The sequence below is a fragment of the Netta rufina genome, assembly GCF_964035555.1.
Source record: "Netta rufina genome assembly, chromosome: 24".
NCBI classification, from domain to species: Eukaryota; Metazoa; Chordata; class Aves; order Anseriformes; family Anatidae; genus Netta; species Netta rufina.
In genome coordinates, this window is record NC_140148.1 from 5,234,615 (window position 1) to 5,248,379 (window position 13,765).

The 13,765-nt window shown below is 48.6% G+C and overlaps 1 protein-coding gene across 2 annotated transcripts; it reads right to left on the minus strand.

Annotated features, from left to right (window-relative positions):
* Positions 1–1,499: 1,499 nt before the first annotated feature.
* CCDC43 (coiled-coil domain containing 43) lies at positions 1,500–13,711 on the minus strand. 2 transcript variants are annotated; one of them, XM_084301273.1, is made up of 5 exons: positions 13,353–13,711; positions 7,762–7,849; positions 5,487–5,622; positions 4,753–4,811; positions 1,500–3,012 (listed from the first exon to the last, which is right to left on the minus strand). In XM_084301273.1, the coding sequence occupies exons 1-5, from the start codon at positions 13,563–13,565 to the stop codon at positions 2,825–2,827; spliced, it is 684 nt and encodes a 227-aa protein (XP_084157399.1). In that variant the 5' UTR covers positions 13,566–13,711; the 3' UTR covers positions 1,500–2,824. The 2 variants fall into 2 exon arrangements, with proteins under 2 accessions (XP_084157399.1, XP_084157398.1); XM_084301272.1 differs by lacking the exon at positions 1,500–3,012 and adding an exon at positions 3,065–3,417 and having other exon boundaries at positions 4,700–4,811.
* Between the last annotated feature and the right edge of the window lie 54 nt (positions 13,712–13,765).

The following is a 13,765-nucleotide window of genomic DNA, read 5'->3' on the forward strand; positions in this document are numbered from 1 at the left end:
ACCCTGCGGCTGCAGTGCAAATGATGTCAGCAGAGGTGAGCCACCCATTGTGAGAGGTTGCTGATGTGGTGTGCTTGGAAGCAGTCTCCTCCGAAAGCCATACAAGTGGCTAGTGAACGTGTATGTGATTTGATGGGTGACGTGCCGCTCATTTTTTTGTTCTTTGAAAGGACAGACTGAACCAGTAACAGGCACATGGGTGTCAGGTCCAGTAACAAGTAGGGTAACACGGGCTGTTTTCTCTTAACCTTTATAAGCAAAGGTTGAAAAAAAAAAAGACATGTAGCAGGCTCTGGTGTACCAGCAGCCATACAGATGGACAGCTCCAGGCTTCTAGGGAAGTGACTGTCCCCTTGTACTTGACTCTGGTGAGGCCGCACCTCGAGTCCTGTGTTCAGTTTTGGGCCCCTCGCTACAAGAAGGACATGGTGGTGCTCGAGCGAGTCCAGAGAAGGGCGACGAAGCTGGTGAGGGGCCTGGAGAACAAGTCCTACCAGGAGTGGCGGTGGGAGCTGGGCTTGTTCAGCCTGGAGAAAAGGAGGCTCAGGGGTGACCTTATTGCTCTTTACAGATACCTTAAAGGAGGCTGTAGCGAGGTGGGGGTTGGTCTGTTCTCCCACGTGACTGGTGACAGGACGAGGGGGAATGGGCTTAAGTTGCACCAGGGGAGTTTTAGGTTAGATGTTAGGAAGAACTTCGTTACCTAAAGGGTTGTGAGGCATTGGAACAGGCTGCCCAGGAAAGTGGTGGAGTCACCATCCCTGGAGGTCTTTAATAAAAAACGTTTAGATGTAGAGCTTAGGGATATGGTTTAGTGGAGGACTTGTTAGTGTTAGGTCAGAGGTTGGACTCGGTGATCTTGAGGTCTCTTCCAACCTAGAAATTCTGTGATTCAGCTTTCTGTCCACATCTAAGTAAAGGTTCAGTAGCAAGTTGCAGTTTGCCTTGCCCAGTTTTGGAACATGAGAAAAGGAACTTGTACCACCTGCAGGCTGCTGCCAGACCAGCTGAGGTGCAAGGAGAAGCATTAACACACACAGCTGCCCAAAACTTTCCTGTGGGAGGTACTCCAGAACCAAGGAGAAAGCGAGAACCAGCCAGCAATGCTGGGGTCAGAGCACCCCATTCCCCCGCTGACCCCCATCCCACTGCAGTGCTGCACACCGGTGGCAGCTGCAGGAAAACAACAACCCTGCAGGGCTCCACTGCAGTGCTTGAGGCTGGGAGAACCTGGTCCTGGGGCCAAGCCTAAGGCAGTGCTGCTCCTGTACAATGCAGCCAGGCTGCAGGAGAGGAGAAGGGAGGCATTACACATAGGAACAAGAGGAACAGCACCATGACGGCAACAGATATACTGAAATACTGCTGTTGGGCAAGAGGAAGGGAGGTTGCAGGACCTGGCATAAACCCGCCCGAGGGCAGGCTCCACAACGCTGCACTGCACCTCTGGTCGCCCCAGTTGCTGACCCCAGCACTCACAAAGACGCAGAGAGGAGCTCAGCTTCTTGGCCATCCGGCTTTATTATTCAAGTCCAGAGATAAAGCAGTTAGATACACTTGCAAAATAGTTAAATAGGATGCATTACCCTTTAATCAGACTGGTGCTGAGAGCAGGAGATAGAGACAGCTACCACCGGCTGGTCAGGAGCTGCCTGTTGCCAAAAGCAAACCTTGCAAGTGAATGCAGTGGCCAGAACACGAAGCAGCACAGGGGTGAGGCACAGCACTTCTGCGCCCCTGGAAGCACTGCAGGTCTTCCTTCACACACCAATGAGTGTACAGAAGTTGGTGTTCTCCTTACCAGAGGCAGGTGACCCTGTCACAAAGAAGGCTGGAAATGGCAGGTAACGAGCCCTTGCAGGGCAAGAGAAGCCTTCAACCCCTACATACAGCTCCTGAGCACAGCTGGGCCCGGGGAGCGTGACCTGCTGGTAAAGCCAGCGCATCCAAATCGCTTGCAGCCACAGCTGCTCAGCGCTGAGCCTGTATTAAAGCATTTGCCCTGGCAGCTAGTATAGAAATAACAGTCGATGTTCACCCACATGAAACATCAGGGAGCACCATTTTCCAGCTACCAGCATTAAATCTCAGAACAGCATAAGGACTTGACCCATTAGCTACTGCTCTAGCTGATACTCAAATCACTGTGGCATTTCCCTTACCAAGAGCCTGTGGGTGAAGCAGTCTCATAGCTGGAACTCATATATATTTCATACGATTTCCTTTCTCTTGCTGCAGAACAGCATTTGCCCTTGCTGAGGTCAGATCCAAACCCTGCTCCCTCAGCCAGAATGAAGACATAGCACTGTTCTTGGCAGCATAAGTAAATGTATTTGCAAATACATTTTTCAGGCTAGTGTAAATTCACATTCACCCTGTAGCAGCATGTCCTTAATTACATGTCAGAAAGGGGCTTTGCTCTGTTCTCAAATCATACAATGCTGATGCTGCAAATCCTAGGCCAGCATGAGGATGCAGCCAATTTGGAAGCCCTTTCCTACATTTCGTTTTGCTTTACTTTAAGTAGTTAGAAGTAAAATTGATCAATTTGAAACACAGACAATCACTTCACTGTTCTTTGGTACAGACATTGGCCACAATAACCGACTGGGACACTTGACACCACAAGCACATGGCACAATTTGAGTTTAAGAGGTGCTTGAAATTTCTTTTTTGCTAGGTTAAAAAAAAAAAAAAAAAAAAAAAGGAAATGCTTCCAGAGAACCAGTCACCAGCCACGTGCCCAGAATTTCTGCAGCTTTTTAAACACACACCATATTCTTAATTGATTTTATCGCTTGAGAGTCCAACTAGAAAACCCCAGCTATCGCTTTCGCTCTCCTTTTTGTGTCCTTTTCTTCTCCTTTTCCTTCCGCTCCTGCTTGGCTAGCTTATCCTTCTCTCGCTGGAGTTTATCTTGCTCTTTTTTCTTCTGAAACTCATCTCGCAGCAGCTCCCGTTCCAGCTTTCGGGCATTCAAGACATCCTCCACGTTGGTGTTTCGGAACAGCGCTGGTAGTGAGTTAAGGGCAAACAACATGCTCTGTCTGAGCATGCACAGTTCATCTTTTCAGCAGTATTTTGGGGCTGTACACTAGACACTGTTTTTAGCACATGGGTTGCTTTGTTTTACTTACCTCCCCCTTCACCTAGAGCCGCACCTCCCATCAAGAGGGATGGAGGTCAGGGCCAAGGGGTGTCTGCTGTCACAGCGCAGCCCGTGGCACAGGAAAAGGCAGTGGCTGCATCAGCTCCGTTCTGCTTCACCCCCAGGTCCTGTGCTCTCCTGCTTCTTGCTGACGGCTGCACCTTGCAGGATCCCTGCCTTGCTGGGAGCAGGGCAGAGTTCTGCCTCAGTAAGCTCAGCCTTGATTCACCTAAGACAGATCTCAGCTGCTCATTTCTCACCCAAGGGCTCTGCAAAGAAAAGAAACCCTGCATGCCAGCAGCCAGCAACTCTATAGAAAGTGCTGTGCAAAGAAAAGGAACATTTCTGACTCCCAATTCTCACCAAGCAGGTAAAGAATCTGGGAATAACAAGTGAGGAATGGAAAAACGAAAAGGAAACTCTGCTTGTTTTTCCAAACAGAAAAGTCACGTAGCTTAAACCTGTGCTTCCTAGAAAATGGAAAAAGCAAGTTCTTTCCTAGAAAATTCAAGTTCAAAACCAAGCCTGCAGGTTCTTTAGACTGATTTGAAAAAAAAAGTGAAACCTCTACAAACTAGAAGTAGAAAAATAACGTATTTTGTAAAGCTTCCTTGAGCAGCTTTGCTATAGCTGTATTTATGTGCATGTTTAAACATGTATGTACGTGTATGTATGCACATATAGCTGTGTCCATTACGATTACAGCTGACATCCCAGGCAGAGCTGTCAGCCAGCAGACAACGCATCCCGCTAGCTCTGTAACCATCAAACCAAAGGAAATGGCACTGCAAGGATAGTCCCACGCAGCACAGCTCTACCTGTCCTGCTCGCCATGGAGGAAGGCTGCAGACACAGGCAGAGGTGAGACTAAGGACTGCCACAGCCTCAGGTCCTCTCTCCTGCAGGAACTAATGGTAAGCCCTTTAGGAATAACATTTGGAAGAGCAAGTGGGCATCTCCTTTTCTGTCTCTTCCTCTTTTTCTGTCTCTTCCTATCAGCAATTTAGGGACAAGAATAATTTAAATATTCCACATTTTAATTCTGGGCCATGATAAAACCTGCTTCCACCTTAAGCTTGCCAGCTGGTGAGTTCAAGGGAAGTCCCAAATTATTGCATTGAGAAAAATAAGAGATAGTTTGGTCCTTGTTCACCAACAAAGTTCAACTGCACCATGCCCTTAGGCATTTCTCAGTAATCTTGTTTCTATTTCACTTTTATTAGTTCCTGATATGATCTGGACACCACTTAGCATTAAACTAATGTTGGGAGAATTATCTTTATCAGTAGCATGTTCTGTGAAACTTCAGAAAGGACAGGAGAGAAAAGGAAGGGATAAAGGAGAAAAAAATAAAATGAAAGGATCGGTCTTAGCTGTGCACACAAGGCAGTGGGGGGGGAGAGCAGAAATGCAGATGAAACATTTAACTTCATTATGAGCAAGGTGAGGTTACATTAAAAAAAAAAAAAAAAAAAAAATCACCAGCTTAAATGGTGGCCCTAAAGAAACCGTGAGCATCAACACCAATTAAAAAAAGGACAGGAAACTCACACAGATGCTGCCTTCCTTCCAAGGAGCCCAAGTCATCGAGAAGCAAAGGATACATTTCTCTGATCCAATATTTACTGCTGTCCCAACAGATCCATCCTGTTCATCGTCGCCAGTGAGAGAATTAAGGAAATATGGACATCAGTAACAAGCTTGTCTATATAGTCACACTCAGATCAAAATACATCAAATAACAATTTTACCAAGCCAGGAGGAAGAAGCTAAAAGCTAATGTTGATGATCAAGGACAAGACAAGCATAAAGCCTGATGTTTAACTCCCCTCTGCTTCTCAAATGCCAGGTAAGATCCACTCTTATCAACTTTCTCTTCATGGAACAACTTGTTCTTCAGCACTATGAAGAGCTAACTTTAAGCTCTCCCACTCTACATTTACTCTCTCTAAAGAGGATCTTTTCAACAGATTTCTTGCCAGAAAGCAAGAGAGAAATTCAATACGTTACCTACCACGCACAGATGCTGGGAGCGGATTCACTCATCTTCTGCAATGCACCTAAAGTGGACAAACCTTACCCAGCCAAGCTGTGTTGGTGGGAGTGTGACAATGGTGGAGGACCGAACTCAAAGAAGTGTCTGCATACACGGCACTCCACAAACTAAGAAATTCCATGCTTTTTCCCATGGAAGCTACTTCACTGGGAAAAAAGAAGACTGACAAGTTCCTCCAATTCTTCCACTAGACACTGCAAAGATAGAAAGGCATTTCAGGAGATTTTTTATAATCATCGTCCTCCCAGGCACTCCATCTTGACTGTGTCAGGAAAAGGATATTCCTCCTCATCCGTCACGTTGGCATACTGGGCCAGGAGGGCAGCTTTCCTTTGCTTATCTTCCTGGGAGATCTCCTTTGGCTTCACTACAATCTTGGCCTGCTTCTCCATCATGCTGGCAATCGCTTGGATCTCATCTGGCAAGAAGAGTCAGAGCATCAGTCAGTCCCTGCAGATGCAGGCCACCAAGACCCAGCTGCTCCCTCCTGCAGCTCCCGCCTGTGCCTCCGCAGGCCCCCAAAGGCCTTGTCCTACCACCAGGGCCAAGCACGTTGCCCTCCTGCTGCCAACCTAAATGCGAAGCCACCTGGCCAAAGCGATTGGAGCAGTGGCTCCGCGCAGCAAGGAGGAGCTCCCCTGAGCACGCAGCACTGCCCAGGCACTGTTCTCCCTGGAGTAAGGGAAGCTTCATGATTCAACTCCGAAATCAATAGAACTATTAGCTAATGAAAATCCATTTCACCCCAAAGTGCATTCTCTTCTTGTTAAAAGAGGCTAAGTATGTTTATTTAACTATGTAGTTAACATCATGTTAAATAGAAATTCTGGGAAAAAAAGTTACTAACCAGTTTAATACTCTTTTTTCACCTAGGGAAATGAGCAGTTGATTAGCCTTTTAATATCACGCTGTCCATTTCTTAAAATGGCATTTATTTTTGACATTTGTTTGTTTGTTAATAACTTACAATTTTATTTCCAATGTGAACTGGCAGCGTGTAGCAGCCTTTCTACAAGGGCAGGTTTCCATACAGCTTAGCTTTTGTGCTCAATTTAAAAGCTGGAAGATGCACTCCAGGTTTTTAATTTCACACACTTCATTCTTCCACAAGAGCTAACACCTCATATGTATTTTCTAGAAGTTACAACCAGTAGATACTGACTCCGTTTGGGATGTATCCTTCTATGGAGTCACAGTGCAGTAAATCCTTACATTTCTAACAACCTAGCTCTAAGGACATATATTGCTACCTTCTTTCTGTGACAGGTGAGAAAATCCCTGGTTCACTGTGAGAAACCAATGGTATGAGCTGCAGGAGTCCAACAGCAACTTCAGCAGTTCCAGTCACTTGTCCGCAAAAGAGGGATTTGGTTTTTTAATACAAAGAATAACAGAACGTTTTCCTGTCCTCTGCCAAAGGCAAGGAGAGGCCAAGGACAGAGTACTTCAATGAATTTTCAGGGAAAGACACTTAACTGCGGTGTGCTTCAGCAGTTAAGTGAAACCCCAAGATTTAGACGAGAGAAGCGCTACTTAAATGCAGCCCTCATGACAAGGACTCACTGGGGAGAACTATTTCTAGAACAATATCAGAGATGATGTTCTGTCTGCACCTGAACTGACAAAAAAAAAAAAATGCAAGGCAACCAAAAACACAGATTTAGCCCGAAGGGATGTTACATTGTCACCCATGCAGGCTGGCAGTTAGGTCCGTACAGTTGGAAGACCCCTAACTGAACCATGCAGTGTGCTGAAACCTGCAAAACCTTTCAGCGTGACTTCCTTGTGCTCCAGAGCTCTGCTCAGTGACCAGAATATGCCTCCCCCAGCCAACAAGAACAAGACGTTTCCACTCCAGAGCCAGCAGCTGAAGACAAGGGATGGCTTCAGAGAGGGTACAAAGGATTAGCAGGACTATATGCGTTATTGGGAAAGTAGCAGCATTAGTACAGCAGCAGCCCAACAGAGCTTCCCTCCTGCAAGCATTTAGGGGAAAAAAGGACAGTATTAAGAGAAGACTTTGAAAGAGGAAAGTAAGGATGCTTTCCTGATGCCTGCTGGGGTGAGCAGCAGCACAAAGGGCTGCACAGCTCTCCGTAGGTGCAGCTGTAGTAGAGTAAAACTACTCACTTCCCAAATGAGCATAAACTGAAGCAAGCATATGCATTTTATACCATAACTGCACCTACCATTAGAGCCCTAGCTGTCATTGCTGCATCATTAGCATTTAGTGGTGATTAAGCCTTTTTTTTTTAAACAAAAGGGAATTTTAAAAATCCTGCAGAAAAAACAAACAACTTTTTCCTCTGCAGGATTCTGAGCCCAAAGAGCAGCAGAATGCTAGTGACAGCCAGAAGTGAAACTACTCAACCTCATTTTGTGTTTCAAGACAGAACAGTAAATAAGCATCCATGGCAATGAGAAGTGAGCCAGATCTGCAAACACATTAGCAGCATTGGTTTTAGGTCCTAACCAAGCAGACACACAGTTCTCATCTTAGTAAAGCCCTGCAAAGTACTCATACCACGTGGAAGGAGACATGGAGCAGCAACACTACCTTCTTTTTTCTCTTTGGCGTCAACAATCTGAGATTCAGACCACTTCTCGACTACTTCCCTGCAAACATCGTTTAAGAGATCTTCTTCCTAGTAAGGGAAAAGAGACTTCTCAGTCTTGGAGCAAAGTTGGTCTGCTTTAAACAAGCATGAATCATATAAGAAGTACCAGCTGCAAAGAATCTGAACACCCGGCAATAAGCTCAAGCGATACAGTTTTTCACATGGACCCTACTTAATAAACACATGTAGGATTTCTGTTAATCTGGGGCAGCAGGACAAGGCAAGTCACGAGATGCACTCACTTGATGACACAGCTCAGGGTGAGAGCTCCGCACGGCTGCCCAAGCACAAGCACCACACCAGGAGATACCACATCATCACCACGCGTTACTTTTCCACCAGGTACAGCCCTAACAAATGCTGGTCTCACAGCTGCAGGCTCACTAGGCACAACAGCCCTACCATGACCGAAGAAAGGTGAGCAGGCTGCCATAACTCTAGCCAGCTACTAAGCAGCATCGTATCTCCTCCTGAGCCGGGCTGCAGGGATGCTAGTCAAAGACCACCTCCTCACCGACACTAATAAACGAGACTGGAGACGAGATGGGTCGGGCACAACATGGAACGGAACCCACTCTGGTAGTACTGGTAGACTATATCCTCCCACCAGCAACTAACGGACTGATACTGGCAGCCCCTTGACCTGCCTGGAGCATTCAACATGACTGAGAGAGGTGGCAGTGGAATGCACTTGGTCGCTACAAAGGAAAACCTGAAGCCGTGGGGAGAAAGGAAGCACGCCCGAGCAGCTGCACAGAGGTATTCCCACCACCAGGTCAGGTCCTTCATGCACTGCTCCTCCACCACTGACGCTCTCCCCACTGTCCACCTGTGGCTTCTCAGGGGTCTCACCAACAGCGTAACACGAGCACCAGCAGCAGACACGCTGCTCTAGCTACAGCCAGGAGCACCTGACCGGGAATATGCAGCTGTACAGCAGGCGGAAGGTTTCAAGGTGTTGTGGTGTGGTTTTGTTTTTTTTTTTTTTGCTAATTAACACTAAATCACCCAACAGCAAATCTGCCCACGGCTTAGGAAAAAACAGCTGCAGAAAGTTTGAGGGGCTTGAGAAGGGCTAATACCAAATGGAAACTAGCTGGCCAGGACACAGGCAGCTGGGACTGAGCCATTCCCTCCCTGGTACCCTGGTGGGTCTGCTGAGCACATCACAGGCGTTAATGTCCAGCTAGGTCCAGGCCTGCAGCTTCTTGCAGTCTCCCATACTTCTTCCTTCGGAAGCAGCGCTACATTTAGGCAGGGTCAAATTAGGCACCAAAGCAGTTGTGGCCTCTTACTAGACTTTTTCTACCACCCATGACCACTGCTTACCCTATCTATGCCAAAAGCTAGCCCTAAATACTTGCAGAAAGCTTGATAACCTCTGCCTAGAAAAGAATATCTTATAAAGGTGCATAATAACCAGGCCTCAGCTGTCCCTTTCCCTATCTCTCCCAGCTTGGCATGCAGTAACTGGCATTTGAAAGCCAATACACGAAACCTCTGCACACAGACTTCCCACCAGACAGGTAACAAGTTCACAATTCTCATCTCGAAAACTTGGCCAACAGGTACCTAAAAAACACCTCCAAGTTCCAGGACAGTCGCTGAAAACATTGCTTATTCTGCAGAGCAAAGCTCACCTGCATGGGGACAGCAAAAAAGCTGAGTTTTCCACAGCCATGGGACAGACAAGCTACAGAAACACACAAGATCTCTTCACCTTTTGCTGCAATACAAATAAAGAGTAACTCAGAGTGAAATCCTCCCACCCTAGGTCTACAACAGGTAGGCAAAAAATTCTGCATGTAACAGAGATGGCAGGAGAACACCACACAGTAATACCATTACACAAGTCTGCTGAGCACCGAGATCACGAGCACAGCACAGGAACAAGGAACAAGGACCCTGGCTTAGGGAGGAGATGCTACAAGAAGTGTGCAGGATACTTGGGGCTGTGAGGCTGAAGTGATGTGCAAACACAGAAATAGCAGAAGGATGAAGGGTTTGTGATTCACACCAACACTTGAAGTAGACAACTTGCCTTGAGTAAACCCAGAGGATGGGATGATGCCCAGTCTGCTAAGATCAAGCATAAGAACCTACAGACCCCATTCACACTGGGAGATGCTGCTCTGAGATCCTCACAGGCACACGTGCCGGATGAGCAGACCACACCAAAGATGATGTGCATAGAAACAACTCCAGTCCTCAGAGAAAAAACACAAGTTGTGAAAAGTTGTGAAAAGATAATAAACATCAACAAGGTTCAAAGACATGAAGGATCTGAAGCACTAGAAACATTCACAGTAAGAGGATCCTCCATGAAGGATGGGATACCCCAAGCACTGGGAATATGAGCCCACTGTCCATTTTGCCAGCCTTGATTTCAACTTTATATTAAACCAGGAAAGAAGGATGGGAAAGACATATTCCCCATGTGCCTGCTTTCAGCATGCAGGAAGATGAAAATCAGGTAAGTATTGACAAAGGAATAGCAGTAAGTAGGAAGGAAAACAAAGTGCAGAAGACTAATAATGATGGCAGATACCTGTGCCTTCTAATGAGGATTTGAGCAGTAAGAACAAACCAAGTATTTGTATACCAGTGTAGCCTACGTGGGGAGAACATTAAGATGAGCCATTTCAGATATCCCTGAAACATGATGAAGAAATAACTCAGCCTCAGAGCTGGACAGTCTTCATATTCCAAAAGGAAGAAACGGAAGACCAAGATGACAGCATGCAAATGGACATGAACAGAGCAACAGAAAAAGAAACATGATGGGACAGCCCAGCTGAAACCTTTACAGAAGGAAGCAGAGAGAAGCTCTGCCACATAGTGCAGGGCGTTTGCTATGTAACCCTTCTGTCTTACTGCAGTCTGGATAAAGACCTCTACCAGCACTGATTTCTGGATCTGTGGGAGATTCACCTCCCATGTATGCAACTGAAGAACAAACGCTACTAGTACTGGTGGAGTTCAGGTAGCTGTGGATGTATTTCATTCAATAGTCACCAAACAAGAAATTATGTTATCTTAGAGGTCAGTACATACAGAGAAAAAATAACTATAGAAGATATACATGGACTGAGTGACCCAGAGTCTGTTTGGCATAAGGAGGGGAACAGAACGGAAACAGAACTCGATCTGAAACAAGAAGTTTGAATAAACTCAGGGAACTAATGTATGAGAGACTGAGGAACCCGAACATGAGGTGCAGAGGCTGCTCAAAATGTATTTTAGCGATGATTGTCAAAAACAAACGAAGAGATGACCTGGAATTTGTACACAGAACACAGAGAAAACAATTGTAAAGAAAGGCCCCAAATTAACCAAATGAAAGAGTGTCTCAATAATCAATAAAGAAATAAGCTTGGAGTCTAACAAATAAAGAAAAGACACACTGAGTAGAAGAAATAAAAAGGATGTCACAGGGTTCAAGAGGCAAAAATATATTTTACAGGAGTAGATAATCAAACTGACCTGGAACTTGCACATGAAGCGTAAGTCAACTGCAAGAGAGTCAACCCTGACTCAGAAGAGAACACAGAAGATATGGGATTGTCACGAATGAAAGGCAGCCCAGAACTAGATGCACACAAAAACCGCACACCAGCCTTCAAAAACCGCACTGCTGACAGTGCAAGAGAAGGGTACCTCAGCAATAAAGAGAAAACAGGAAATATCAGAGCATGCTGCAGCCAGCTGCAGGGCAAGGGAAGGGCAACGAGCTACGTACCTCCGCAGTTCAGAAAGAGCACCCAGACCGAAACACAAGGCCCACCCCAGCTGCAAGTCTGCAACCAGCACGGTCAGGCTTCAGAGATGGGCTCTGCCTTTGGCGATGAGAAGCAGCAGTCTGGTGATTACAGGTAAGGCAATTAACCTCAGCTCCAGACAAGGCTTTAGAACAGCATTTCCAAAGACGTCTCACTCTGTCCCTAGCTCCAGAGGAATTAGTGTTTGCTCCTCCTATTAGTCTAGGCACAGGGCTATGCTGACATTGTTAAACTTCTTTTAGAAACTCATGGCTAATGCCCCACCAGGGTGGGGAAGTGATGACAGAACATAGTAAAGAGCCACACTGAATTTTAGGAAAACTGGTTTAAAATGGCACGCAGTCAGCTAACAGACGGAATTAAAGTTACCCATATTAACAAAAAGAGCTAACCCCTTTGGGTTTTATGCTCCTATACAGACGGTCTGGGGGGAAAACAGTGACAGCACCTGAGCAGACCATTACTTAATACAAGCGTGCACTTACTGCTGAGCATTTTATACTACTGAATATCCATCTATGCAACGTCCTGAAACACAAATGGTATAAAAGTCTTACAGCCCCCAAAATAGCTGACCATTGGGAAGAAACTCTTGTGAACTCTCCTAACTCTTTCCTGGCAGAGCAGGCAGGCACTGCCCATCACTGGAGGCTCCAGGCTCTGGCCAGGCAAGGCTGGCAGCACCTTCAGTCTCTCCCAGTCACAAATTCCAGCTCCAGTTGGATCCCAGGGACTGATTCCTGTACGACCGTGCTGTACCGGGAGAAATGAGACCTGTTTAAGGAATGTTAACAGCCTAGCACAGCTGTTGCTCAGCTGACAAGAGGGTGTTGAACACCACCTCCAAAGCCATGCCCTGCGCCCCTGGGAGCCACCAGCTCGCAGCCCAAGCCTCGTACCCTCTGCACCCCGGCAAGCAGCCAGGCCCTGCAGGAGCTGCAGCTGCAGCCTTGGAGCTGGCACCATGGTGTGAAGGAAGTACAGAATATTTGAATCGGAAGGGTCATAGAATCATAAAGGTTGGACAACAGCTCCAAGATCATCTGCTCCAACCATCCCCCCTGCCAGCATCACCCACTAGCCCATGTCCCCAGGCACCACGTCCAACCTCTCCTTGAACACCCCCAGGGATGGCGACTCCCCCCGGGCACCCCATCCCAGTGCCCGACTGCTCTTTCTGAGCAGAAACGTCTCCTCATTTCCAACCCGAACCTCCCCTGGTGCAACTTGAGGCCGTTTTCTCTAGTCCCATCACTAGTTATCTGCCAGGTGCCACCAGGACCATCGAGCCCAACCCCTGGCTCCACACAGGGCTACCTAAAAATTGGACTGCGCATCTCAGACCCTTGTCCAAACACCTGAGCTCCGGCTGTGAGCACATCCCACGGGAGCCCATCGCAGTGCCCGATCTGGGTGCAGACCCATCCCCAACACCACCCTGACCCTGCCGCGTCCCATCTCCACGCCGTCCCCCCGAGTCCTGTCGCTGTCCCCCTGCAGAGCCCAGCGCCTGCCCCTCCGCTCCCCTCGTGAGGGGGCTGAAAACCGCCACAAACCCGGGACCACCCCGGGACCGCCCCAACCCTCACGTTTCACCCCCGGCCTCACACCGCGGCCCCACAGCCGCAACCGGCCCGCCCCGGCCGCCCGCCCCTCACAGAGCCCGGCCCGGGCTCCACAACCCGGGGGTGAGGGGGGGGACCCGGTCCCGGTCCCGGTCCCGGTCCCTCCCCTCGGTCCCCGGCCCTCACCAGGCAGGCGGCCAGCACCCCGCGCAGCGCCTCCAGCCGCTCCTCGTCGCCCTCCTCCTCGCGGAGCAGCCCCGCGATGTAGGCGCCGTACACGGCGCGGTCGAGCCCCAGCGCCTCCAGCCGCGCCGCCAGCCACGGCTCGAAGCCACCGCCACCGCCACCGCCACCGATCCCCGCCGCTGTCGCCGCCGCCGCCGCGCTGGGCGCCGCCATTTTGCAGCGCCGCCGCCACCGGCTGCGCGTGCGCGAGGGGCCACGCGGGGCTGCACCGGGACCGGCACCGGGATCGGCACCGGCACCGGGCTGGGCTGAGCCTTGCAGCACCGGATCCCGGCCCGCACCCCCTTCCCCAGCACCGAGCCCCGCCGCCGCTGTCGCCGCCTCCACCGCTCCCGGCTCCCCGGGCAGCCCGC

Coding starts and splice junctions, on each gene's coding strand:
- CCDC43 (XM_084301272.1), bottom strand. CDS start 13,565: ATGGCGGCGCCCAGCGCGGCGGCGGCGGCGACAGCGGCGGGGATCGGT. Junction 4,812..5,486: donor AACGTGACGGATGAGGAGGA/ATATCCTTTTCC, acceptor TAATTCTCTCAC/TGGCGACGATGAACAGGATG. Junction 3,418..4,699: donor GGAAGGAAGGCAGCATCTGT/GTGAGTTTCCTG, acceptor TTTTCTTTGCAG/AGCCCTTGGGTGAGAAATGA.